This window comes from Nasonia vitripennis, chromosome 4 (genome assembly GCF_009193385.2).
Source record: "Nasonia vitripennis strain AsymCx chromosome 4, Nvit_psr_1.1, whole genome shotgun sequence".
NCBI lineage: Eukaryota > Metazoa > Arthropoda > Insecta > Hymenoptera > Pteromalidae > Nasonia > Nasonia vitripennis.
Genome location: NC_045760.1, coordinates 4,843,343 through 4,871,009, shown reverse-complemented (window position 1 = coordinate 4,871,009; position 27,667 = coordinate 4,843,343). Strand labels below are relative to the sequence as shown.

General features: G+C 46.3%; 2 protein-coding genes across 12 annotated transcripts in view; both read right to left on the bottom strand.

The window, feature by feature from the left end:
* The window catches only part of LOC100116407 (carbonic anhydrase 2), a 29,371-nt gene extending 26,950 nt beyond the window's left edge, over positions 1-2,421 (bottom strand). For all 4 annotated transcript variants that reach the window (XM_031929271.2, XM_008213024.4, XM_016985425.3 and 1 more), the window contains exon 1: positions 710-2,421. In XM_031929271.2, the coding sequence (XP_031785131.1) occupies positions 710-749 (40 nt within the window). In that variant the 5' untranslated portion in view covers positions 750-2,421. The remainder of the gene's footprint in view (positions 1-709) is intronic.
* Positions 2,422-3,372: 951 nt separating this feature from the next.
* The window catches only part of LOC100116437 (dystroglycan), a 66,563-nt gene continuing 42,268 nt past the window's right edge, over positions 3,373-27,667 (bottom strand). For 3 of the 8 annotated variants that reach the window (XM_032599663.1, XM_032599662.1, XM_031929777.2), the window contains 15 exons: positions 27,031-27,091; positions 15,250-15,609; positions 14,672-14,881; positions 13,913-14,041; positions 13,072-13,191; positions 12,266-12,667; positions 12,087-12,191; positions 10,971-11,531; positions 10,196-10,365; positions 9,686-10,102; positions 9,249-9,606; positions 8,948-9,160; positions 8,669-8,858; positions 7,916-8,590; positions 5,058-7,833 (listed from right to left, as the gene is read on the bottom strand). In XM_032599663.1, the coding sequence (XP_032455554.1) occupies positions 7,610-7,833; positions 7,916-8,590; positions 8,669-8,858; positions 8,948-9,160; positions 9,249-9,606; positions 9,686-10,102; positions 10,196-10,365; positions 10,971-11,531; positions 12,087-12,191; positions 12,266-12,667; positions 13,072-13,191; positions 13,913-14,041; positions 14,672-14,881; positions 15,250-15,543 (4,068 nt within the window). In that variant the 5' untranslated portion in view covers positions 15,544-15,609; positions 27,031-27,091 and the 3' untranslated portion in view covers positions 5,058-7,609. Of the gene's footprint in view, positions 7,834-7,915; positions 8,591-8,668; positions 8,859-8,947; positions 9,161-9,248; positions 9,607-9,685; positions 10,103-10,195; positions 10,366-10,970; positions 11,532-12,086; positions 12,192-12,265; positions 12,668-13,071; positions 13,192-13,912; positions 14,042-14,671; positions 14,882-15,249; positions 15,610-27,030; positions 27,092-27,667 lie in introns of all 8 variants that reach the window. The other 5 variants (XM_032599664.1, XM_008213029.4, XM_031929778.2 and 2 more) reach the window with 4 other exon arrangements.

Below are 27,667 nucleotides of genomic sequence, written 5' to 3'. Positions count from 1 at the left end.
GCCGATACGCGAATTATTCGATCGATTATTTCCAAGGATCGCCGCAGCGACGAATATTAAATTTCAAATAAGGTTATTAAATTGTTATTTTTTCCCCCCTCTCTCTCTCTCTCTCTCTCTCTCTTATGTCAGCAATCTTCGTACCTCGCTCGTAAAAAAGCGTTCCCGCGTCGCTGATTCCACTGTAAACATTTATGCCTCTCGGTAGTTCCGCATTGTTGTTTGTCGTTACCATCCTGTCACTGAAATTCGCTTCCCCCATGTGTTCGTGTGTAAAGTCTTCCCGAAACTTTGCGCGCAAGAAACGATCCTTAGGAGGCGGATTATCGGCACTTTACGCATAATATAATCCCACCGCAGGTATAAGTACGTGTGCGATTTTCAAGCTGACCGTGAAACTTTCTAATCTCCAGCGGTATAGGCGCAGAGCGACAGGAAACAAATCGAACGCGGCGCCTCGGGTCGTTTCAATCGCGTTGAAAAAAAGAACAACACTACTCGCACTTTCGTAAAACCCATCGCGCGCGCAAATAAAGAGCTGCCAAAGGAGGTTGGGGTCGACGACCTCTCTCTCTCTCTCTCTCTCTCTCTCTCTCTCTCTCTCGGTTATGCTATAGAAAGTGACGTGCCGCGTATGTCACAATAAGCGCACAAGTGCACACGTTGCACATAGTAGAAGGTGGAGAGAAAAGAATAACAGATAACTCACCGTTCTGACTGGAGTAGTCCCATTCCCAGAAGCCGGCCATCGCGGGGGATATCTATCGGAAATTGAGGTCCGAGAAGTTAAGATCCGAGTAAGGCTTGCTCCCGCTCGTCTTGCCCACTTCTAGTACGCCTCGCTCAAAAGCTAAACTCCTCCTCGTTGTGTAATCGGCCTAGTCTCTTCCTTCCTGCAGACTTGATCCTCTGGCTTTTGTCTTTCTGAACCTGCAGGATTCGCTCGCGCGCACTCTCACACGCTGTCTCTTCGTACGTGCGTATTTTTGTTTTTTGTTTTGTTTTATAGAAAAGTGAAAAAAGTTACGTATGACAACTCGTCGAAGTCGAGTATACACAGTGGATGACACAGTGTGTTCGGCTTCGATGCTAACTTGCGGAGGCTCCGGCGCGCTATAAGACCGGCCGGTCGCTCCGACGGCGTTTATAACCACGAACGAGGCTGGGTCACGTGACACTGCGAGCGACGACCGCCGCTGGGCTGGAGAGTACGCTTGCCGGCGAGTGCGCATGCGCCGGTAAATATTTACACGTGCGCTCTCTCTCTCTCTCTCTCTCTCGCTCGCTCCCGAGTCCCGCGCACGAGCAACTCCCCCTCTGCCCCGCGCGAGACGAGTACAGACTGGAGGGAAAGCTTGTTGCTTGTGTGCGAGTACTATATATAGGTATGTGCGGAGGATTGGCAATTTGATTTTTGAAATGAGAAAAAAAAGTATCGATTACTCGAGTGCACATCGAACCGAATCTTCTGACCTACATGGTTAATCAATTGGGAGACGCGAAATGCATTGCGACACGCAGCTCCCGCAATGGATTAATTAACAGCAACTTTTTTTCCTCGGTGTTCTTCGATTTTTGGAATCGGCCGACTGCAGCGTGCGCGTTCCGGCTCGATAAGGAGACACCGAATATATAATATGTGTACTTTCAGCGTAAAGGTCGCGTCACTTTTTGTTGTTTTATGCAATTTCGGTTCAAGTTTGAATATAATTACGAACATATATATTTTTTTTTTAAGAGAATAAACTGACGTTAAAGTCTATTTAAAACCGATCTAATTGCGCTCCAAGACGATCGAATTCGCATAAGTGAACGAGCAGACGAGGCAAATTTCGCCCCCGAAATATCAACACAAAGTCATCGACTCTCACCTCACAAAACTTTAACCTCTTCGAAGAATAGATAATAACAATTAGAAAACCAGTAGAGCACAATATTATCAAGTGACACGCGCGCGCTACTACCGATGGCCTCAAACTGCCGCTTTACAACAAAATATAAAAAAAAAAACAATTCACCAAAGCCGTCCGTCCAGTCGCAAACTTTCCTGCCAGCCTGTACGCTCTCACGCACACGACGAGGCCGTTGCGCGGCGCGCGAAGAGCCGACGAGTTTAAAGGTCTCTGAGCTCGTGAGGCACGTGCTACTTCTGCGTGTATATACGTATATACATTGACTCGCTCGCACAGAGAGAGAGAGAGAGAGAGAGAGAGAGAGAGAGAGAGAGAGAGAGAGAGAGAGAGAGAGAGCTGCTCGATATTGCAAAGCGTCATTTAGAATGCGCGTTGCGTGCCTCGCACTTTTCCAGAGCGCTCGGGCTTATCGTTTTTTCCTAATCTCCCGCAGGAATGCCTTTTTTCGCGCTTTGTTTCTTTTTTTTCCGACAAGCCTGTCCCGATAATTAATACCGTCGTCCGGCTTGATTAACTCACGCGATATAATGTTTAGTAATTGTAATTCTATTTTTCTTCCGCGCGTGTTGTATCCGAGTTGAGAGAGGCGATTCAGCGGCTTTTTCGGCGATAAATTGACATTTCTTTTGAATTTTTGTACGTCGGTTTCCTAATCTCCGCGTCGTATGTAAAAAAAGCCTCCCTCGCGGTCTATATTTATAAAACTCCATCCTCCGGTGTACCAAAGAGAGAGAGAGAGAGAGAGAGAGAGAGAGAGAGAGAGAGAGAGAGAGAGAGACGTACGCGGCCTATAGAAAGCAGCGGTCATGTGACTCCAGACCCTCTCGCTTGCGGTTATTACGACACACATCCGAGTCAATTTAAAAATTGTTTCCCTCTCGAAAATTGCCGCGACGCTAATTTACAAATCGCGCGAGTACGTCGCGTCGTCTATGCATTATGCACATGTGCTCGAACATTTTCGATAAGAGATTCTTGCGCCTCGACGCAACCTGTATATCCGTATACAATATTATGTGGTGTGCAGCGACGGCTCTGGGACGCTGCTGGTCGTTTCGCGCGCTATTTTCACCGCGACCGGTTTCCTCCCCCGGATCCTTGGCGGTGAGTCTAAAAAGGCGCTTCTGCGAAGCCTTCCTTTTAGAGATGCGCATATAATTTATGCGTCGCTATAGGAGAGAGCTCGAGGCTCTTCGCGCTTGGATAGAGGCTGCGCAAATTTGACAACGGATGCGACTTTTCGCTTTTAAATTTAGAATTACTTCGCCGACTTAATAGTAGCATTGGACAGGAGATTGACAACGGCGACAAATACACTTTTTGCTTCCTTTTTTTATATCCTAAAATGACTTTATTAACTCTTATTCTTATACACATGTCGAATATATGCTTGTCAGATCTATAGTACTTGTGTACACGTATGTATATTTAATTCATTCGATACTTTTTTTTCCTTTTATTCGTATATTACTGACAACATATCGATATAGAGTCGCGAGAATCGATGCGGATGCGCACAAGCTTCGCGGACCGGGCCGAACGACGAATACACGCCTAATCGTTATTACACATTATTTTTGTAACTCGAAGATATGTGGTATCATTTATAAGTAAGTACAATCACACACGCAATCGTTGCATACATGCCTACATGCAAGATAAGTTGGAAGTAGCTGATATCGTCCGAGTGACAAGTGTATTTTTTCTCGTTATTTTACAATGCAGTCTTATGGTTGTACCGTCATAGTTCATTCGTTGAAGCTCTGAATCATTGATACGATTTTAGTTAATGTTTTATGAGCTGCCACTTAAACTCTGAACGCTAACCACCTTCGGCTATAGACAGATTGTTACGTTGGATTTCGCGCTATATTGTACGTACTTACACATACACGCAATTATGTATAATTTGCTCTTCAATTCTCAGCCGATCGACCTTGTCCGCGCGCGTCCGGGGAAAAGGGCTCTGTGTGTATATGTATATATATCTCAGGTACCATCCACGAGTACCGACGTGTATGCGTGTATCTGATTATTCGTGTGTCGTGTGTCGGTGTGTACCTTGTATACTTATGTGCACAAGAGTATACTCGTTAAGAGTTACGCGATGTCAAGGAAGCGTTATGGCTTATGACAGGTAAAAATAATCTTAAAATTCCAGGCGATTATAATGCGCTTTTCCTTTTCCTTTTCGCTTTTTTTAACCATCGTCATTGGAACTTTGAATGCCCGATCGCGGCATGCGTGTACATTGACAACTACTATACGTCTCCGTTAACATCCGAAGGGATATAATACCGTGTATGACAAATTTTCCAAATAATTCTTCGTCGTATTTCCTCCTATTATCTCGTACTCTACCGAGGAGTGAATTTGGCGTGAAAGTTCATTTTCATCGTTTGTTCGAATAAGGATTTTCAAGCGAGCGCCTTCTCTTGACAAAAATCAACGTTAATTTTGTACATTTCCCAATTCCACTCCTCGCTTAGTTTTCATTAACCACTAATACAAGTAAAAAATAACTTTGGCGCCTCGTTCGTTTCTCTCTTTCTCTCTATCCAAAATTGTACCCCATATAGCCGACATCTACTTGTTTTTCGATCGATCGATCGCTTTGCTTCTACTTCGGTCCCATGTAGAATTTTCAGAAACGTCCTTCTCTATTCTCTTAGCCTTTATCTCCAACACTATAGCTTTAATATATTTATCGTACACATGAATATGATACAAGATTTTTTGTCTGGCAGCATTTGACGGATACGCATTGAGCAACGATATGAGATAAGCGTGATATGAGAGAATTGATGTTAGGTATATAATGTTTCATATTCATTTAATTTCTGTTTTATTGTAAAACGCAAAGACGCATCGTCTCGAGCTTGACATATTACACTCAAGTATAAAATCAAGGCTTATCACCTATTACGTACACTTACAGAAGCAATAAAATCGCAATTATCGAGAAATGATTTAAGAAAGAAAAGATCGAACATTATTCGTAATGTATAATTTTAAAAGTTTCAGTATAAAAAGGTTTACGACAGTACCAAACTTTATAACATCGACATCAGCAGATTACCGTAATTTTAGAAAGCTCCAATGGATCTTCAATCGAAACAATACAACGAGGAACATTTAATTTAATTTTTTTTCGTTTCTATTAGCACGTTTTACAGAGCCTAAAAATTGAGGCCGTGTCGATGTCGATGAAAAAGATCAAGCAAGGACGATATTACTGTCGTTATAGAAATTTAGCAACGAACGTGATTTTAGTCTATGTATAATCGTTGGTAGACTTAATTTCTAAAGATTACGCAACAATGCGATTTAACATTAGTGCGTTGACGCTACACTTTAAAAACTAGCTTTTCTTTCCCATTCTTTTTTTTACTGGCATACCAAACATTCGCATGAATTTCATGTTATTCCTTAAATTTTCACGTACACCGCAAGACAAACAGAAATTGCCTTCATTCGCACGGTTCCATGCGCATCACCTACATAATTATTATCGTCTCATTTCAATAAAAATATCGGATTGTAAAATTGTTGCGTGTCACACGTAGTACATACGTGTATAAGTAAAACAATGCGCTGCCTAGAAGGCTGCCACTCTGCGGAGGAGCTAAAAATTCGTTTTTTATTCTTCCCATCTCGTTTGTATACGTCTATACAATAATAAAAGGTTTTCTAAAAATTCCTTGACAAATACGATGTATAATGATAATGGTGTACCCGCGTTAGGTTAAACATATCTTGAACGTTTCAATCTTTTTTCTTATATTTTTATTCGATAACTTTTTTCCTTTCATAATATAAGTCAAGTTTTGGCTTGGTAACTAGGTGTGTAACTTCTAAAATTAAATAGTTTTGTAGTTAAAAATGCGCATCAGTTTACAAGTGCGTTGCAATTAATGCTTTCGATGTTAATCTGTGTTTAAAAACATATTCTTTGTTTTGGCGGTCGTAATATTCTTTTCCATCTTAAAAAAAAGTACAAAATCAAGAAGTACACAGAATAAAAGGATTGAAAAGTCGTCGTCACGATTAAGTGATTTTAAAACGTAAATGCTTTTAAAATTAGTCAGGCGGATATTTGAATAAAAAAATTATTACAAATATAAAAGCACTGACATTCATTAAATATGTACTGTATACATAATAAACGGCTGTGTGTTTATGTTATACGAATAATCGTAGTTCACAATCGCTTTTTAATATTTTTATTATTGGCATACTATTCTGCCAATGGAAGCATAGATAAATTGTTTCTTAACAAATAATCCTTGAAAGCTCAAAATGATACGCGTCAAATTCACAGTTTGTTCTTTTTTCTTTGAGAAAATCTTGATGTACACAGTTGCGTCTTAAACTTTCGAACAAAGATTATTTATTTGCTCTGGCAGTGTTCTGTATCTTTCATGAGAAGTACGTTACAGTCTATATTAATTAAGAGACTCGATGCAACGTTTAGTTGGTCAATTCAAAGAACCCGGTATAAAAAAAGTCATGTAAAAAAATCAGTATTCATAATTAGGCGAGCTTATTGCTTAATAAAAATGGCACTGATTACTGTGAAATATATTCTTTTTTGAGTATCGTTAGATTCGTTAATATTTTCTCCGTAAACCTCTCTCTGTTTGTTTTTTTATTTACTTTTTTGTTTTTTTTCTATGCTTTCTCTAACCTTCTCGATACACGAGTCTCGACATAAGAGCGATGGGTTTCTTTTCTACGCTAAACGCGAAGGTCGTTACGAAAGGCAACGCGTGATCGACAAGTTTCAATAAGTTATTTCTCTCTTTACTTTTTTACGTGTGTGCGTATTTCAAAATCAAGAAATCATAGAACGTACCCTCGAACAGATCATCCGAAATTTTTAATTTCCTCTGATACCTCGCCGTTTATGTGTTTTTTAGGCTCTCACGCAAATTCGAATGCGATGGTCAGTACATTCTCTGATCAAAAAATAAAATTACGTATGATGTATATCATGTAGCCAGACCATAAGCTCATAAAGCTGAATGCAAAATTACCTCACTACGTTTAAACGAACAGACATAGTCACACGTACCTATTAATAAGTACGCATGGTAGTACATTTACAATAACGTATCGGTCCGTCATTCGAAACACTTTGACCTGCATCGCAAAGCATAATCAATCTGTTATATTCTTCGGCAAGAACCAACAAAATCGCGCAAGAGTCCAAGCAACTGAAGAAGCTCTAAAATATTGATAACGAATCTCGTTCAAGCACAATTATATAATTACACGCTCTGCTTACGGACTCATAGAAAAAGACTTCACTTCTGGTCGTTTCATGTTAAGTAAATCTCGCGTAAGAAATCTATTCATAATAAAAATAAACGTAAGAAAACTGAAAGAAGAAAAGCATTAAAATCGAACTCGCCGAGCGTTCGAGCCTAGTGCGTTGCTTTATAATCGTCGTCGAGCACTGGGCGAGTGAGAGTCTATCGGACGAGACGAGGCTCGCAGAAGCCATTATTGTTGAGCTGGCCCTTGCTGAATCGTGCAGCTACGATAGTCGTGGTGGTGGTTGTCTGGTGTTGAACGTGCGTGGGCGAGTCGCCGAGCATCGCCAGCATGTACTTGCGCGTAGGCGAGTGCACCGTTGTGTTGTTGGCTGCGGCTGCGGCTACGGCTGCGGCGAGCGCACTGCTGTGGTTGCTCTGTTAGGGCGGCACGTACGGTGGCGGCTTCCTGTACGTCGGTGTGGGCTTTGGTCTGTTTTGGCGATTGCTGTCGCGATTCGTGGCGAACGGAGGCGGCGGCTGGTATGGTTCTTCGGAGTTCTCCTTCGAGAGCATCGGGATATCAGCGCCATCCTCCGCTCGTTGATATTCTGGAGGTGGTAGCGGCGGTTTTTCCTCCTTCAGAATTATGGGAGACTTGTTGCCTGCGAAAAGATTATTGATTGTTATTGCAACCAGGGTTTTATTTTCACTTGTTTAACCATCCAACACGAAGCATCGTCATACCTGGATCTGGTTTTTCGTCAAGCTCATCTTGGAATATCACCGGGATGCCTTTGCTGCGGAAGCTCTGTCTTTCATCATCTTTCTCACTTACGCTCATCTTGCCGCTCCTTTTTCGTTTGTACAGTATGCAAGCGATTATCGCCGCGAGTAATATCAAGGCGGCAATAATGATGGTAGGCAGTATGATTGTGAAGAAATGATCATCGTGACTTGCACCGACTGACGTGGAGTCGTCTACTGGTGGCTGGTCTGGTGGAATCATTCCAGCTTCTCTGCATGCACCCGTCGATTTCACGGTTAACTGTATAACTGCAAATTCTGGCTGATTTTCACTGTTAAACTCTCTGATCAACTCTTCGGAGAGATTGTTATCCTTTCCAAGGACGCCACGCAATTGATCGATCTCTTGACTTGGACACTCGTTAGTCGGCAGAGTGAGGTTACTCCACGTGACGGTAGTAGTGTCGCGATTGCCATTGATATGAAGAAGGGATATGGCGCTCGTATTCTTATCGCCATAGAGCCTCTGAAGTTTTTGAATGAACTCGCGCTTCTTTTGCGCCGACTTACCGAACGTGTCGTAGCCCATATTGAGTATCATCGAAATTTCGACGACGTGGCGCATGTTTGGTGACGGGTGCACCTCCGCGACTAGACTGTCAGTTGCTTCCAGGCCTGAAAAAGACGGATTTGCATATTTAGAATTTGATAACGATAATGAGATTCGCGATAAAAATAAATAAATCAACATACCTTCTCTATCTTTAACGACTAGTTGATATGTCTTGCGACCGATATCTTGCTGCAAAGGCACGCCGTAAAATTCTTGATTACTGCTGTCGAACTGTAGCCAATCCGATGCTGGAATTTCTGATCTGTTCGCAGTCAACAAAGTCGCTTTCATGCTTCCAGTATCGCCATCCTCCTCATCGAAGAAAGTATCCTAAAATTCAAATAATGGTGTAGGGTAAGAGATGAATTAACGTGTATTTTTTATCCAATAGTACCATACAATAATAGGTATTAATTTACCTTTGGCACTTTATATACAAACAATTGACCCACAGTCGCATTCAATTGATCAATTTGGTTTCTGGGCACAGGGTATTTGTTAACTTGGGTTTCCTTGATTTGCTGACACTGTTGCAAGCCTTGATACACAACTCGTTTGGGTCTTATTTCGGGACCCAAGACATGCATCAAGCCTTCGCTCGGCTCTTCAGTCTTATCATCTGCTACAAGAATCTACGAAAAAAATTTTAAATATTCATCACTACATTCTCTCATCTGTTTCCCTGGAAACGTGATCGTTCTATTTAAAAATTTAACTTACGCTATACAGCCTGTTGATTTCATCCTGAGGGCAAATATTCGACCTTGCTAGACTGTCATTCGTCCAAGTGTAAATGGCCTGGTCACCATCAATGTCGATGGATCTGACTGTGATGTAGCTAAGATCTTCATCCCCGTAGAGTTCAGCCAAACTTCGCATGACCTTGAGCTCCCAATCAACGTTCGTCGGGAACTCGCTTCTTTTTTCGATTTTCAGATAAACGTGGAACTCGTGGTTAACCGCTCGGATCTGCTTGTGTTGCTGCACGGAAATATCAAGCGTAGCACTCGTCGTCAATCCTTGGCTGTCCATAGCGACCACTTCGAATGGATACGTTCCGTACTGATCTTCAAGAGGTCTGCAGCATACATTTATTTACGTTACCTGTTGTTACATGAAATTTTCTATTTATAAGAAAAGCAGTCAAAGTTACTCACAAGCCATAAATTTCTTGCGTCTCCTCGTTGAACTGCAACCAGTAACTAGATTTAAGTGGTGCGTCCTTCTCGTAGATCCTGAGTCGAAGCTGCCTTGTGTTGCCGTCCTCGTCATCTCTGAACGTTTCTTCAGGTATCATGTAGCTAAGCGGCTTGCCCTGAGTTATCGGGATCTTCTTCAATCTTCTCTGTACTCGGGGTGGGTTGTTGCGCATGCCGTACTCAATCCTCTCAGTAGTCGTGCTCGTCGTCGTAGTCGATTGCGTGGTCGACGTAGTCGGTGCCGGTGTCGTTGTGGTGGTAGTGGTGGAAGTGGTAGTCGATGGCGTGGTCGGGGCTTCCGTCGTCGTGGTTGTGGTTATGGTGGTTGTCGATGACGGCTCTGGAGTTGTCGCCGTTGGCTCCTCGGTGGTCGTACTATAAATAATGCATTTGTGTTACACGATTTATTTCCTAAATCTATTACGTGAAAAAGAAGAAAAATCGCAGTAAAATGATTTTTAAACGTACCTTGTTGTTGTGCTGGGCGTTGAACTGTACACAGGCACGTGCATAGTATCGTAAGGATCTGATTCTTCAAATATCTTATCCGTATCGGTATCGTTCCACGAATTTGTAGGGAAGCTCGTTGTCGAGGATGGGCTTGAACTTTCTTTTACAGGAACAGATGCTTCCGGATACTGATCGAAAAAATAAAGTATTAGTCTGGAAGATCTTGCAGCTCTTTTTCATTTTTCAAATATTCTACATTTAGATCATCATACGTGTATATAATCAAAACAATAAATAAGTTTAACTTAAATCTTGTAAAAATGTACCTGTAGAAACATAAAACTTTGTGAGATATAATAGAGACTGTACAGTGAAAAACGGATATCATACAAAAAAGTGACGTGTGCACGTGAGGCGTGAGAGTGCGGATAGTGTAGACGCAGTGTGCAACGGTTTTCATTCGCGTGACTATAAAAAGCAATTAGCATACCGTGGCCTTACTTCAATGCCACATAAGAGTAGCGCGTTTCATTTTTCAGATGAATTAGTGCTTTTATCTACGAGATTTCGCACTTGTTCATTAAGCATTGAAAATGCGGTCACGGTATAAACGTACGAGACTGTGCTGGCGCGGGTGCTGAGTTCAGCGAGGAACGTGTGTGTATGTGTATAAAAACATAAAGAAGCTATAATATAGAAAAGCCGATCAGACTGTACATAAGAGTAAAGCGAACTCGCTGTAAAATTTAGCGGCGAGCGCGCGTTAAGCAGATAGCTTGCGAATAAGCATTACCTCCTCGGTAGTGGCATTTACAGTAAATATCGACGTAGCGTTGGGCTCCGACGTCGTTACTGACACTTCCACGACGCTTGTGTTGGATGCCGGGGCTCCAGAGCTGCCGGCCATTGTCGATTCCGAGCCGTTGAACAAAATTGGCTGCAAGGTCGTCATCTCGTCGGTCTCAGTCTCGTTGTCGATGTCTCGTTCGGTCACCAGTGGATCTTCGTTGTCAACTGTCAGTGAGTCCGTCGTTACATTAGTTTGAGTATTCGAACTACCGGTCGCGACTTGCGTCAAGTTCGTGTAAGGGGAGGTGGTCGTTCTTGTAGTTTCGTTAGTCAGGATGTCGGCAGTGCTAGGAGTTGCTTGTGTTGTCGTTGTGGACGTTGTCGTCGTGCTCTCGGTTGTGGAGCTCGACGGTTCTGGCACATGTTCTGTCGTCGTGGAGGTAGTAGTAGAAGTTGTCGTTGACTCCGTTGTTGTTGTTGAGGTTGGCGTTGTTGGAGCTTCGGTGGTGCTCGTTGTTGATGTGGTTGTTGGCGTGGTAGGCGGAGGTTCTGTTTCGGTTGTTGTCTGCGAAATGGTTAGTAGATGCGGTGTGTGGCAGAAATTATTGTTAGTTACAATTTCAGGAATATTGGTCGATAATTTGTATTGGAACACCGAGAAAAAATCGTAATTTACAAAAAGACTGAAATTTTGGTATTTACACAAGTTAACGAATCCAATCGAAGTATTAACGTTTACACACGAAACGTCGACAATTTTCACATGTAAACTATTTTTCTCGATGTAACCTCGAACCTGAGATCACTATTCGAATGCGGTAAACATGAATTGACATATAACTCAATCCGCCCCACCCACGTGGCGTATAGTATAGCAATGGCATAATTTCGTGAAGCTTATATTGGACGAGAGACTGGGGAGAAGCACTTATGAACTAATTCCAAAAGCAATTAGAAAAGTATATCTGCTCAGAGCATTCTATAGGCAGCGAATATTATACATACAAAGATAACGGCGTTGCTCGTTAAGACTGCCGAGCAATGCCGAGCGTAAGCCATCTATTTGTAATAAGACTGTGACAAAGCCAAGAAGGATCCCGCGAAAGCTTGCAAGACTTACGGATGGAGTGGTCGTCGTTGTCGTGCTGGTCGTCGACGGCGTCGCGTTGAAGATGGAGTTGTTGACGTCGGAATTCCTCCAGATGTAATCTTCTTCATCCTCGGTCTGCGAAATGCAACGCAACGTTTCACAACAAGAACGAGGATGCGCAAAAGAATCGATCGAGCAAAGCAACTCACGTTAATACTGGGACCGATGTTTGCAACGCTGCCGTAGCCATGACGATGCCTGTGCGGATGTCCATCGTTATCGCCGGTTCCGCTGGGGATAAAGACGGGCTTCTGCTTGGGCTCCTGTGGCGTCTCGGTGATGCCCTCGCTGTTACTGTCGTACTCGTCCTCGTAGTCGTCGTATTGGTCATCATCCTCCTCGTCGTCGTCCTCCTCGTCGGGCAGCAGACCGTCTCCGGAACCGGCCGCGGCGTCGCGTCTGTTCCGCGCAAAGTCCGTCGAGTCGGCTCTCACTCGCCACTGGTAGACCGGCAGCTCCATCACCTCGGACAGGGTACCGTCGCGCGCCTGCTCCGGTATCTGCTTGATCGTGTCGATCTGGTGCGGCCAGAAGTGTCCGTCGCAGCCGACCTGAATCAGAGGCAGAAATTTTCAAACTGCTTCGAATGCGAAAAAAAACGCTGCTCTCGAACGAGGATAAGAACTCCGTTTTATCCGATGAGCCAGCGTATTTTCAAAATATTCCCAACGCCCTTTTTCTCGCAAACAGCTCGTAACGTTAGAGGGCGAATAAGATACCGCTAGGATACACAAGCAAATAACGCCCGAGAAAAAGTAACCCACTTTTCCCGGGCCATTCCGGAAAGAAGCGCGTCCGTCGTCGAGTCAGCATAATATACGCGCTTCTCGAGCGCGATTAACGAGGGCTCATTCCTTCGCGCTGGGAATCCGTGAAATTTATTCGAGCCACTTTTGCCCACCCACAAGAGAGAGAGGCTCTCTCCCGTTTCTCTTCCTCGACTGTACCGACTCACCTGCCACTGCACGAGCGTCGAGTGTTTTTCTCGGCGGCGACCGACATTCCCCGGTCCCGAGAGCACCGACGAAGCCGAAGACGAGCTTTCCTTGACTTCTGGCTGGATCGAGATGGAGCTCTGAAACAACAAACGCACTGCATCAGCGGGCTTTCTCTCGTTTTATTGAGACATCCGGAAATCGAGTGGATTGGAAATTGACGTGATTATCGTCGTTGGAAGTTTAGGATCGACGGGACTATGTGCGTCTGTTCTTTTTTCCGCGAAGCAAGAACCGCTTCCGATATCGATCTCGTCTCTCTCTCTCTCTCTCTCTCTCTCTCTCTCTCTCTCTCTCTCTCTCTCTCTCTCTCTCTCTCTCTCTCTCTCTCTCTCTCTCTCTCTCTCCCACTGTATTCAGGATATGGAGGACGCTCGGAACAGGATCGCTGCATTAAGAGGCCGTAATTGGGCCAGCCGCGCACAGGCCGTCTAGACAGATAAATCTCGCGCGATATGAAAGCGCGCCTGCTAATACCGATGAAATCTAATAAGTTTATATTTTCTGTCGCGAATTTTCTAAAGAGTTTTAACGGCACTTGCGTCTTCCGAGAACACTGCGTCGTTCGGGCCAATTAAAGTCAAACAAATGAAGGATGGAAGGCGAGCAAAACTCGCAATTCGCGCTAGTTGAGCCGATGTGCGTTGTAGTTTATATAGAGCGAGTCTCAAAGTCTTAATTAACCGGAGGCGCGAGGAATGGGTCGCGCGGATCAATAAAAACAGCGGGCTGCGGGAATAGAGAGAAAGGAAGAGAACAAAGGAAAGCGGGAATCTCACGTACACACAATATATAACGTACCGGGTGCAGTCCGAAGAATCCGGCGAGGTTCTCGAGGGCTCTGACCTTAGCGCTGGGCTTAAGGTTCTCGTACCTTGCGTCGATCAAGATGGTCAGCATCGTGCGGTCCTGGTCCTCGGTGCAGCGTTTCTGAGGAGAATATATGGATCAATACACCACTTTCTGGCTCGTACATCGATGTATGGCAAATTGCATAAATATTGTTGGCGTTTTTGTTAAAACTTAGATTTAGTATTTTGAAATATTATTCAGTTCTTGTTTTATTGTAGCTGGGAAAACTCAAGAACAGATGCCGTGCCGAGTCCGTCGCCGAACTCGGCAGCGCATCTGCTCGTTTTATAATTATAAGCTTCTCGAAGACGCGGTTTGTTTGTTGCCTACGAAAAATACGTGCGACAAACACGGCAATTAGGGATTAAGAAGGAGCGCGCACTTCGCTGAGTGCGCCCTTTTTATGATACCCAGGTTGGCCGCTCACGCTTCGACCGCGTCGTCGCGTACCTGGATATCGGCAGCGTCCCTCCTGCGATCAGCCGTAGGACCGCGTCACCGAGGTATTGTAATACCCTCAGCGGAGGATAGCAGTTAGTTCTAACCGAATCGAGCAAGCGAGCAGTTGTCCAGTCGAACGCTTCACTGATATCTGACTACGCTGTGATACTTGTATTAATTTCTTGTTCCTTTTTTTTTTTTTGTATTAATAAATATATTCACCGTGAGAAGCTATACCCTGCTTGATTTTATTTTCAACAAATATACCTTTCCATCCTTGTGACTGTAGTGCTCGCGCTTTTCCGGGACGACGTGAATGATGAACCAGTCCTGGGCGACGTCGCCGTGTTTGCCGAAGGCCTTGACGCTCACGCGATGCCGGCCCACGTCTTTGCGCGCTGGAACGCCGTAGAGGGCCGAGGCTGGCTCGTCCCAGCGCAGCCAGTGAGGCAGACCCTTGCCGTTGCTGCCTCGAGCCTGTGTGTGAACGTTTTGCGTTGGTTTCTATTTATACGGATGACATGCGGGCTTTGATCATCGATCGAACTGCCTTTGCAAGGATTCCACAACTGATGGTATATCTTAAAAAAATCTCGCGAGCCCGTGTATTTTCTCGTTTAGCGGTAGCGACGACTGTGTGCACAGCATTCGCGTGTACAAATAACTTGTGCAAATCGATCGAGCGAGTGCATCGACTACGAGAAAACAAGAGCACCGCGAGCCTCGTGTCGCGTGCCTGGCCGACAATGACTATCTGGCATCAGTCCAGAGCCGCTTGCCTGCCTTCTTAACGATTGTAAGTGCTCTTTGGCATCGCGAGAGAAAAAAAAATAGAAAAATCTCACCTCGTAGTAATCGATGTTACCGGCGAACGCCTGCTTGGGCACATGCAGCTTGAATACGTGGCCGACGTTGGCTATAGCGTCGGGCATGCCCAGAAGCTTCTCGACTCGTTGGGACTTTTTGGGCTTGGCGTTGGCGGGGGTGTGTTGTTGTTGTTGCTCCTTACTACGCTCGGGCTCGAGGGTCGAGGCCTCGTCGCCGACGTCGTCGAACACGAGGTCATCCTCTTGCTGGCTCAAGCTCAAGCTCAGCGGCAGTAGCAGTAGCAGCAGTGCTGCGACTCTCAACTTCTTCATCGTGGCGGGAACGGCGACTACGGCGGCTGTACCGACTGCGACTTATCATACCATGCTTTGTGATACCTGCAACATTAAGGGTATAGGAGTAAGCTTTTTTCTTTCTCTCGCTCATTCCGGCGGAAATCGACGCGACTTTAACGAGGGCTGGACTATATTTTCCGCTTTTGAATTCGGAGCGATGTTCGACATTACTGGTTTCCCGAATAAATTGTCATCTATTCATAAGAACCACACCTCGAGGCTCTCCTTAGGTCCATAGAATAAAAAAGCGCTTCCTATCCCTTGGCAAGAAAATTAAGCAGCTGCGCCAGAGCTACGTAATAACTCGAAGAAAGCCTCTCAAGATCCTTTGCATCCGACTATTCTGTACATGTAGCATAATATATATACGCAGCAGCCGGTCAATTGTGTGCCGCAACCGCGCCCCCTCGATCACACAGGAGTGCATACATATGGTCCCTGCAGCAGCGCTGCCTGCATTCACACACGCAGACCGCAGAGGATAAACAGACGTTCGCTCCCTTCAATGAGACGAGCAAATACGGCGCATAATACGGAAAATTCTTCGAGATTTAGCTGAAACCGATTCACCCGCACGTTCGTGTGTGTGTGTGTGTGTGTGTGCGTCTACATAGCCGGGGCGGATCTTTATACGGAAGAATACGTGCGAGCTTCCGTAATATCTCTTTAAATCCGCTGCCGGCGGATAGCGGCTAAAGTGCGCTTTTTTTGGACCGCCGTCAGCGTCGTGCCTGCAAGCTTTGGGATTTGAAATTCCAGTGTGGGCTTTTTTCATTTTTAACGAACAGCTGTCGAGATACGTAATATTCGCGTTTCGAAGGATATATAACAGCTCGATATTCGGCCATGTGTAAATTCTCGTCGCATCTCTAGGGTCATCGACTCTGCGCGTACGCGTATAAAACACGTTTTATCCGGGGGGGGGGGAAAGCTACTCCGCAGAGAGTCAGCGGCTCTGATACGTCTTCTATACCTGATTACACGCCATCGAGCTTTGAGGAGCTTGCAAACGCGCGGATTCTACGGAAGTGTAATTGAGTCGACGAGCTGTCTGCCTTTGACTCCGCGCGTTAATGAGATGTGATCTTCGAATCGATATAAGTTAAAGGGTATACGGCTTGGAACAACAATACGCGTATAATAACGCCGCGTAAAATCTTAACGCTCCTTCTCAAGAGCCAACGGCGTCGTGCGGCATTAGTCGTAAGTAGATCACATCGCTCGCGGCGCAAGAGCAGCATTATACGCTATAGCTGCTTTGAAACACACGCCTTAACCCCCGAGTACATGCACTAGCTCCGAGCCGTAATAACGGCGCGAGGGTCTAGCTATTACACGTCGAACTCGTTACGCTTGTTTCACGTCGTTTTCCGCCGCGGCTGTGGCGTTTAAAGTATACACAGCCTTTTTACACTCCTAAACAATTCCGACTACTTCTCGCAGAGAGCGAGCGTTTACTTGGCAAACAATGCTGCGAGCTGTAGAAGAAAAGCGCCGCCGGTTTTGCCAAAATCAGAATACATAAGCTCGTCGGAGCGGCGCGTCTCGCCGCAATGAAATTAAACGTTCCTCCTCTTCTCGCGCGCTTCAGGCAGTGCCTAACTCAGAGGCGTCGGCGGCGGTTCCTCGCCTCTGAGCCTCGAGTGCCGAGTATATATGTATACAGTATAAGGTGGAGAGGGCGCGCGAGAGGTAATTTCGGAGCGTCGCAAATGTAATAACGCTCAATTAACGGAGACTGGAATGGAAAATGGATCTCTCCGCGCGGAAGGCGAATTATATATCGAGGGGGCATTTACATTCCGCGGAGAGAGGGTATAGTTTCGAATTTCTGGAACGACGCCTGCGGGCTGAAGTAGCCGCGTTGATATCGGCAGAAACTCCGTCCGTGCTCGTTAATACCGGGGAGAGAGAGAGAGAGAGAGAGAGAGAGAGAGAGAGAGAGAGAGAGAGAGAGAGAAAAAGGCACAGGTCAATATTCATTTGCCTTCGGTAATGCGACGCCGCTTTGTTCCTCGGGTGTAACGCGAGACGTCGCGCATTACGCCGATACACTGCCTCTGACTTTCCTTTGATGTTTGACGAGTTGATCGCCGCGCGCGCTCGATCGTCCTTTGTTTCTTTTATTCCAGAGCGAGTCGACGTTTTTTTTTCTCTTCCGCGAGTCGGGTGGTTTTCATAAATTAGAGCCGCGCCGAGAGATAACGAAGCGACGCGTTCGATATAATCGCCTCGCTAAGTGAGTCAAGACCGAAGTGTCGCGCGCGTTTATTTTCCCGCCTTATCTGGCGCGCATAAAAATCGATTTCTCGCGAGCGCGTCTAGACTCTGCGGTGTGGCGTTGGCATAGGAAAGAAAAACGAGCGGCGGTAGAGAGAGAAAAGTCCTTTCCCCCGAAGAGTTTCGAACTCCGAAGAAGAAGAAAAAGTAGCGGCGGAAGAGGTGAATGCATAGCGAGACGCATGGTAATAAGCCGGGCTATGTGTGAGTTTGGCCCCAGGTAGCTCTCTCTCCCATCAGTGATGAATAACGCTCTATACGACGCATGGCTAGGCGCGATAAGCGTCTGTGTTCGCTCGGATGTAGATTTATACATATATATCTCGCTCTTTCGCTCTCTGCTTCGGGAGCCGGCCGGGGGAGGCAATTTATTCCGCTCCGGCGCGGAATCGATCGCGAATATAATGGCCGAGGTCAAGAATCGAGCGGCCGGGTTAGCGGCCTGTGTGTCGATTCGGGTAGTGTATTACAGCCGGCAGCTGCCGCAGCCGCGAACAAATGAGCTGGCAATGATTGCCTCTGTGTGTAAGCTGCCTCTTGACCTAAGTATAGAATTTAAAATCCGCGTGGGAGATGTGCTTTGTTTTACTTTTATATTTATATCGATACACGCACCTGTCCGCATCCCTCGAACTCGACTTATCGGCTGCAAAGCCATCTCTGACTCCTGACGCGACTATTCGCGAACCGCGAACTTTCTTCGCGAACTCGCCGCCAACGGTACGCGCGGCGAATATAGGAGCCGTTGATCAGCTCGAGAAATCGAATAAAAAAAAAAACGAGGTGTAGCCGATAACGACGCGATACGGAGGAAAAAGCTTGGAAATTCAGCGCTCGCCTGCGCGCCGGATTGTTAGCTCCGAGTTAACTCCTCGTCCGGCCGATGGAGGTCCCTTTTTTGCACGGAGTCGTGTATTCAGAGCGCCCCGGCAGATATTGGCTCTCGAGAGAGTACAACCGCGAAATGTTAGCGTTTCTGCAGAAGGTCGAACCGCCAGCTATTTGTCGACGTCCGAAGAGTTCGCGCTTAAATGATTCATTCGGAATAATAGCCGGGGAGTATGTTAAGACTAGGAAAGCACGTGTGCCGTTGTGCATTAATGCGCCTTTCAAACGAAAAGCGAGAGCTCTCTTTTTCTCCGAGTCTCTTCTCCCTCTCGCAGCTAAGGAGGCCTGCAGCGCAAGTAGGACGAGAGGCTGCGCTATGCTAATTTCTCGCGAGAGCTATACACGCTCTCCATTTTTATGTTAACGACTCGAGGCTCGTTATTTAAGGCCGGCTCTCTGTTTTGAGAATTTTCTCGAATTTCCTCGAGTGAATTTTGAGGACCGCCACTTCGGAGTATTGAAATATTCAAATAGCGAAGCCCGAGTTGCTGTCGCCGGGGGAATAAATATTCCATTCGTGTAAATAGTGCACATATTACGACGCAGGCGCAATTTCCATCTCAGCTCGATCGACGAAGTGTATTTCGGAAGAAACACATTATAGACTCTCGCGAAAGTGCACCGAAAGTTCACAATCGATTTACAATATATCTCTCTCGCAAAGGCGAAACTCTCTTCAACACACATTATTACATATCCGCTCACTTAATAACAGCGCTTTGTGTGTATATATGAACTTTCTCGTTATTGCAACGAGAGCACACTTTTTCATCGTTCGCTCGCAGCTCGCTGGGCGCGCGAGGGGCATTAATCATCTCGATTCCCCTCTTTAACTCGACGCGGCGGCGGCGACGGCGGCGGCAGCAAAAAGTACAAACGAGAGAGGAGGCACATAACCGACGACGACGACGACGACGACGACAAAGAAACGCCCGGCTATTCGTCTTATCGAGAAATCTGAATTCGTCGTCCGCGCGCACGTGCGCCTCATGTGTGCATTGACGGATGTGCGACAAAAAGCGCCGCTAATTACCCGACGCGATGCACTGCTGCTGCTGCGAACAAGATGCATATCGCATACGTGTGTAAAAATACATAATACTTGATAAAGATAGACGTGTAGACCGGGACGTTTAACAAAAAACCGTTATTTGATGCATGGACGTTGCTCCGATATCCGGAGCTTAAAATCGAGCTAAAATTAAGCGCGTATATTCAGAGTGTTACTCTTCTCCCTTCTATATGTGTATAATACTCCAAAGCATGAAAAACACATCACGGCCAAAGCTGTGAAACGTATATATATATAATGCATAGCAAGTCGTTTTTAGCGCTGCAACAAGAGAGAATAAAAAGCTCGCGCCGCGCTTGGGAGCAAACTTTCAATTAGCGCAACGCGAGCGGCTCTTAAAAACGTCGAAAGCCGGTTCGCGCTTGTTATACTCCGATGTAACGAGCTCCACCGTTTCTATTGATAAGGATTTCAGCTGACGCCGATTTATGCGCGTCGGGATTATGAATACGTTCGCGCGAACTGAATATTTTCTTTGTGCTGTTCGTATGTTCGATTGATATTTCGAGCGACTTCGATGATGAATTGGCTCACTGTTCGATATATTGTGTACAACAGAGATGGCCTTTTTCCTCGCGCGAAATCGCAAGCACGCGCTAATTCGTCTCTCCTCGCTCCACATGTAGAATGTGTGTTGACTGATACAGCCTTGAACTCCAAACCCCGGGAATTTTAATCTCTTCGGCTGTACAATCGTCGGATAATTATTCACGAGAGTATAGCCTCTTGCTACGACGTACGTATTGAGAAATCGAGTCTATGTCCGGCGTCCGGACGCTCGATTACACACACGGATGCGTAGAGATCAGCCGTCGAGCTATGCCTATGTACGAGGCACACGCGAGTCGCGAACCCTTCCGATTATTCGTGTTTGCCGGAGGTATACGACTAATTTTAATTGCCGACGACTCGCCCGCAGGGAATACATCCGATTGGCTTCGTTTCGCAGCTTCTTTTTCTCAGCAGAGATAGAGAGGATGTACTCGCGAATCCATCAACGTCAGTCAATCACGAATCGAGCGCACGTGGAGGAAGCGAGCTCCGCGTCTCTGACTGATTAGCAATAGCTCGAGGCTGACGTCTTTCTTAATCGCGTTCGATCATCGGGTGTATAATACCGCGCGCAGTTTTCCCTTTCCCGGCAGCTGCGCGAATATTTATCGAATAAGAATTTCACCTCCTTATTCGCGAGAAAAGTTCCGGGAATTTATCCGGAGAAGAAAGTTTGAGGGATATGCGCGGCTGGTAAAAGAGAGCAAAGTGTATTTACACAGATTTCCTAGCACGAGTATGACGTTAATGTTGAAAAAGTTCAACATCGCGAAAATACAAGCAAAATCGACTATACCCCGAGAGAGCAAACATGTGCGCGCGCGCGCGCGCAGATCAGTCAATACACACGGCGCCCGGCCAACGCCTCGAGGGCACCGAACGCGCGCGCACTTGCCCCTTTGTAACCCACGTGTCGTCGTCGTCCGGTCTTTTGACTGCGCGTTGCCCCGAGAAAAGTTTATCGACTCCGTCCGCCGCTCCCCCCCTCAGCATCATCGCGCGCAGCAGTATAGCTACTGGATATTTTTTTCCTTCCTCTCTACCTTGTATACTCTCGGCGGCGTCGGCACACGGAGCGCCTATTTATTGCCCATCTTTGCAGTGCCGCGAGCGAAATTTATGTTTACGGCGAGTCGAGCGGGAAAATTATTGGCGAGAGAGCCGAGAGCTTTTTTCGCCGCCGCGTGTCTTTTGCGAATGATGCTGCTGAGGGATTTTAATATTCGAGAGGATTTTCTTTCGGCGTGCGGCTTGATGGAGAGCTGGGATTTGACTCCGCGATGTGTATGAGACTTTGTTTTTAGCCGAGTTTGATGGACGAGCGTTTATTTGTATAGAGACCGGATGCCGCCGATCGATTCGTCTCGTCGAATGTATAACATACGTTTCATCCGCGAATAAATGCAAATAATCGTATAATACGGAAAGCACACAATCCAGCCTCTCATTCGAAGAAATTTCATAGAAAGCTCGCGCAGCGCAATATAACCGGCGGACCATTCGGTAATAAACGCGGCCACGCATGAATTATTTTCGCGAAATCTCCCGGAAATAATCCTCTCCGCCTTTCATTTTCTCGTCCTATACGTCTACGTTTATATGTATAAGCTTTCACTTATGTCGGGCGTAAAATTTTCCCATCAAACCGTAAAGCGTCGCGCGAGCTGCCTCGATGAAGGTGTATATATATATACAATATACACGTCTCGCGCGGCAGGGTTATAGCTTTAAAGAGCGCTAAAAACGACGTTATACGACTCTTCGCGCTACTGCCGTTCTTCTTCCACTTTTGAAGATCATCGTTACGAGATTTGCTCTTTCAGTTTGCGAGCGAGATGGCTCTAGTGAGTTATTGTGATTGAAATTATGATTTTTCGAAACTGCACTGAGAGCAATTATCAGTGGAATTAGGTCGAATATCGTCAGATATGCGAATGGAAAGCAGAGAGAATGTCGCAACTTTGCAAAGGGAAATAGCATATAATTGCGAAATGGCTGTTGTTTAACAAACACAATCAGCGTAGTTGGTTATTGGAACAGCTCATGAGAGGAGTAATTGCTCGCAATGTTATAGTGTTGCGATTTAATCGGAATAACTTTGACAAGCGCGGCGGCGGCGCTATTGACAAGTTTTCATAATGCGGTGTGGGTGTATTCATTACACTAGCTTATGCTGAAAATCCTCATTTCTACAACAACCTCGAACCTCTTAAGAAAAGCAGGTCCATCAGCAGACGCGGAAAAAGCGCTTCTCGCTTCGCCAACGATAAAGCATTTTCAATTAGTTTTATCGGCGCTTCCGCGAACGCCAAGAGGGTAAAACGAGCGTTTTGCACATGCGCGCAGCGACTCATAAATCCCGACGCTATACTCTCTTCGTCGCAAAAAAGGACGGCCGCCGCTGCAGCTTCTGCAGAGTAGAGAGAGAGAGAGAGAGAGAGAGTTAGCGGAAAAGCATTAGCATCCAATAGGCTCGCACTTTAACGAGGCAAGACTACACTCGCCGGGCGTAATAAAGCAGCGAGTCGAGTCTCTCGCTCGCGCGTATTTTATAACCACGGACGCTTATGATCATTGGGATTCCGGCGTATCGAATGCCGCCGCTGCCGCGGCTGGAATGAAAATAAAACTGGAATGCGCTGCATGTACTCGAGTCCCGGGAAAAAAGTTCTATTGTTAATGACGCTCGGGCTTCGTTGTATACAGCGTCCGTTAAGCGAAGCCGAGGAGATCGTTTATAAACAGTGAAACTCGCGCGAGACGTGAAAAAGCGAAAGAAAAAATATGAAGGGTTCCATTGTACGAGACTGTATTTTCAAGTGCGTTTCGGCACGCGCTTGTTTTATTGTATTATACCCAACCCTTCCCCCATACCCACCCACACTCGCTGATTATTCTTTCTCGTGTTATACGCTTTTATATGGAGAGAGAGAGAGACTCGCTTTGACACGCGAAATTTCGATCTTCCCAGCGCGGGAGTAAAGCTCCTGGAAATTCCATTAGCAGCTGCGCGGGAAAAGCTGACGTTTTATTTAAGAATCAAGCGCGCGTCGTCGGGGGAGCTGTGAGCGTTATCTTTAAGGAGGATCCTTCCACGCCCGCTGAAAGTCTTCTATTTCACGGCTAGATCCGTTTTACCCTTGGCTTTGCGAGAGAGAGAGGAAAAACAATAGACTGCAGCCACTTTCCTCAGCTGATACTGTCTTTCTTTCTCACTGACGAGGGCCTTTGGTGGCAAAAACGAGGCGGAGGGATATAATTTTTCAGCGAGTTATCGAAACGAAGCGCTGTGCTCTGTATAAATAGTCGAGAGAGCGAGCTAACTCGTCGGGGGGGGGGGGGGGGGGGAAACTGGTTCTGCGAATTTGAATAAGCGACCGCAGTGGCGTTTAATGTAGAGCGAGCTCTACCGATGCTTTTTGCATATTCTTCGTGCTCCCTTTTTATCCTTCGTTCGAACGTTTATTTCCTCGCGCCGGCGTAAAAAGGCGCCAAAAGCCATAAATCCTCTCGGTAATGAGCGACAGCGTCCCTCGGCCCGTTTGAAAGATGCTTCAAGCCTATATCCGCGATTTTATCGAGGACTTGCGATTATACTCAGCCGACGAGACTAATATTTCCGAGCGTCGTTCGCACGCGCAGCTCTGTGTACAACAAAGCGAAACGGGCGTTAAAACTTCTCGAAACTGAGAAGCCCCCGGAGCAAATCTCCGGCGAATCCCGGTAACGAGCAATTCATACTTCGCGCGATCCATTAAAACAATCATCCAAGTGCGAGGAACGGAACTTGCCTCTCCCTCTCTCTCTCTCATCCTACGCGAACAAATTCCCTACAAGTGCAGTGACCCAAGTATAAACAGAGCCGGTATATAAGGGATTCTCTCTCGCAAGTTTCTTCCCCCCCCCCCCTCTTCGCAAGTTCGAACAATAGCACCGACGAGCTTCGAGCTTGCGCCACTGCCTCCTCTCTCGGCTCTGTAATTAAACGCTGAGAGCTGTAGCGTAAGAGAGAGAGAGAGAGAGAGAGAGAGAGAGAGAGAGAGAGAGAGAGAGAGAGAGAGAGAGAGAGCGTCGAGGAAAAAACGAAAACTAGCGCGATTTCGTCGTCAAAGAAAATCACTGGCTGGTTGGGTGGCTAAAAGGCAGCGAAGTGGCGACGAAGTGCGCGCGAGATTTAAAAACTCAAGGTGTAGTTGGATCAGAGATTTAATGTACTCGAAAATGGAAATAACTCGAATATAATCGAATCGGCTTCATTCGTCATATATTTGATTGACATATTCACCCCGTCGCGTACATCGTGTAGAAAAATAATCGCGCGCGCGACCTTCTGCTATTATTATTTCTGCGATAACGAGGTCAGCGATATAGCAGTTGAATAATCGCGAGTGACTCAATCGAATTGGGAGCCGTAAACAGGGACCTATGTATTATACTATCTGTCGTAGCGAAGATAACGCGCGGGCGTACAGATAAGCTGTCTATTTCTATATAACCATAAGTGCTTTTTAGCAGTGGATTGATCGCGCGCTAAAAAATTCACCAACACAATAGATCTCGCACGGTATAACAACCGCAGCCCGTCCCCATAGCGTCGCACTTCAGTCCCTCGCGAACAAGTAGTCGTTAAGAGCGTCGAGTCACGTGGGCGCACGTGGAAAACCTGTCGGATATCTCTCGCTGGTTTAAGACTCGGGCTCGCAATTAAGTGCGCGGAATTTTCTCGCGCGCGCGTGGGCCGGATTTGTCCGTATAGTATCAGTGTGTACAGCTTCACGTTTAGCTGACTGAATCCTGCATTGCGCAACAGCGGAGAGATGAAGTCAGGATTGCAAGAAGCCATTATTTACGCGACTGCGAACGAGAACGGTATTGATTCGCAGCTCGGCTGAATTTCAAAGCGCGCTTTATAACTAATAAATCCGCGTCTCCGCGAACGGAGCGTTATTGCTCGGCAGGTTCGCAGTAAAGCTCGACGAAGAGACGAACTGCGAGAGAATGGATCTCGGCTGTGAAGAGCTTCAAGCTCGAAAAGTGTATCGTAATAAATGGATACGCGGCAACGAGATTTTTCACTTTGTACGCGAATACAGTCATCGAGTGAAAATTTGCGATGAATAGACGAGAGCGCTTCAATTTGTTGTGAAGCTTCAGCGATAGCGTTGAAAGCTTCAGAAGAGACGCAAACAAAAAGCGGAGTTCTTGTATACGTACGAGCGAGTGCGAATCAACGCTGTTCCGGGGAAATATAACGCAATTACAGCTCTCTCTCTCTCTCTCTCCTCTCTCTCTCTCTCTCTCTCTCTCTCTCTCTCGATTCGCGAGAAACAAAACCAAACGGCTAACCCAATTACTCCCGACAAACATCGCTCGCTACTATCGCAATCGAAAATGCTAGCAAAAAACGCGCCAGTAGTCAGCCGGAGAGACATAACTTCTTTCGCGCGCGCGCGCGACTGTAAACTGAATAAGCCAAGAGCGCCGTAATTTTTCTCGAGAAAAGCTCGTGATCTTCATTGTGCTACTATTCCGAGAGAGCGAAACTCTCGGAGATAAGACGAATAAAAGAGAGACTATTTAAAGTGAGCAAACGAGAAGAGAACGCCCTGTAGACGGTTAGCTATACAGGATACACGATAAACCAGCCCGTAAGCAAGCAGAAGCTTGCAGTATGCGAAACTTGCTGCGCTTGGTGACACCGGCTATTAATAGGCTCGAGTCTCGCTCCGCGTCATTATTTCTGTCATCGATGCGCGAGCTTGCGCGCGTGCGTACGTTGATCTCCCCCGTGATTCATCCGTTGATTATCACTCGGCTCTGTGATTTACCCGCTCTCCGGGAAACTTTAAATCATCCACACTCTTATCTACAGCTCTGACTCGTTGTTTCGCAAGTCTCGATGCTAGACGAAAACTCTCGCTTTTATAACGCGAGCCATTATAAGCTCCCGAATGCACACGCGCGCGCTTAAAGCCTCCCGAGCTTGCAACCTTCACCCGCGAACGGGAGCGACGGCCGACCCATTACCGTCTCTCTCTCTCTCTCTCTTAAAAAGTGTGCCTGCTGCGCTTTCGTGAGAGCAGCCATAAATACACGCGGCTGCAGGCGAAACTGAAGCGGCCGTCCGAAAATACCCCGTTGGCTGCGAGCAGCCGAGTGTTTTAGTGTGTATACACGAGGTCGGATAAGATAGGGGAATTGTCGCGCGGTATATGGTAGCACAGGTAGACGCGTATAAAGTGCAGGACTCACGGCGTTGGTATGCCGCCTCGTGTGTCTTATCTCCCCTTTTCGGCGTTTCAAATTTTCAGCGGAGGGATTTCGTGATAGCGAGCACATCGCAGAATCCGAGATATGAATTTTACAGGAGCCTAGAGCGAGCTTTCGGCCGATTGATTCGAAGATTTTCCGAGCTTTACAAGGGGCCACTAGTAGTTTTCAGAGAAAGCTGCAGAGATACGCGCGTTTACTGCCCGATTCTCGGAAACGAGTGTTTTTTCAGCGCTGAAAGTCGTCTCTCTGCCTCGAGCTCGCCACGTTTGATATCCGTTATCGCGGCATGGGGTTGTTTATTTGACGCCAGTCGCTCTTCGAGATGAGCGCGCTTTAATCTTGTGCACATACACACACACACACACACACACACACACACACACACACACACGACGTACGTTTGTTTAACCTTTCGTTCGTCGGCCCGGACTTTGCCTGGAGGAGCTGCAGCGAACTCACCTGCAACAGAGAAAAAGAAGAGAAATTAAAATTAGTCAACTGGCACAGTCGGAAGCGTCGAAATTGAATAACCGAGATTAGGAGCGACAAAGGTATGTGCCGCGCGTCGTTACGTAAGTAAAAGGGAGATTTGCGATGGTGGCGAGAGCGTTTGCGGACGACTTGGGAAACCATACGCATCGAACGTGCCAAAAGGAGACTAAGACGCCTTGGACAAATGTCGCATTGTAAGGCTTGGGTTACAGCTCGAGTCAAAGCTCGAATCAATATTTGCATGAGGATATACGTATATGCGCAGCGTGGAATACAGAAGTGCGCCCTCGATATTAACGGCGAACATTCCCCGATAATTAATTATCGCGCGGTAGCAGTTATCGCGAAACCGGTGTGCCTCGCTCGTTTTATTCCAGTTTTCCGCGCACACAATACCACCGCCGCGTGATTCATATTCGGTTTGTAGCGAAAACAAATCGCGTCAGGGTTTTACCAACGGATGATATTATTGAAAAATTCGCAATTGTTCCAGAATTATTTACGAGACGTTAATACTCGAGGGTAATCCGTATTTTATAATAA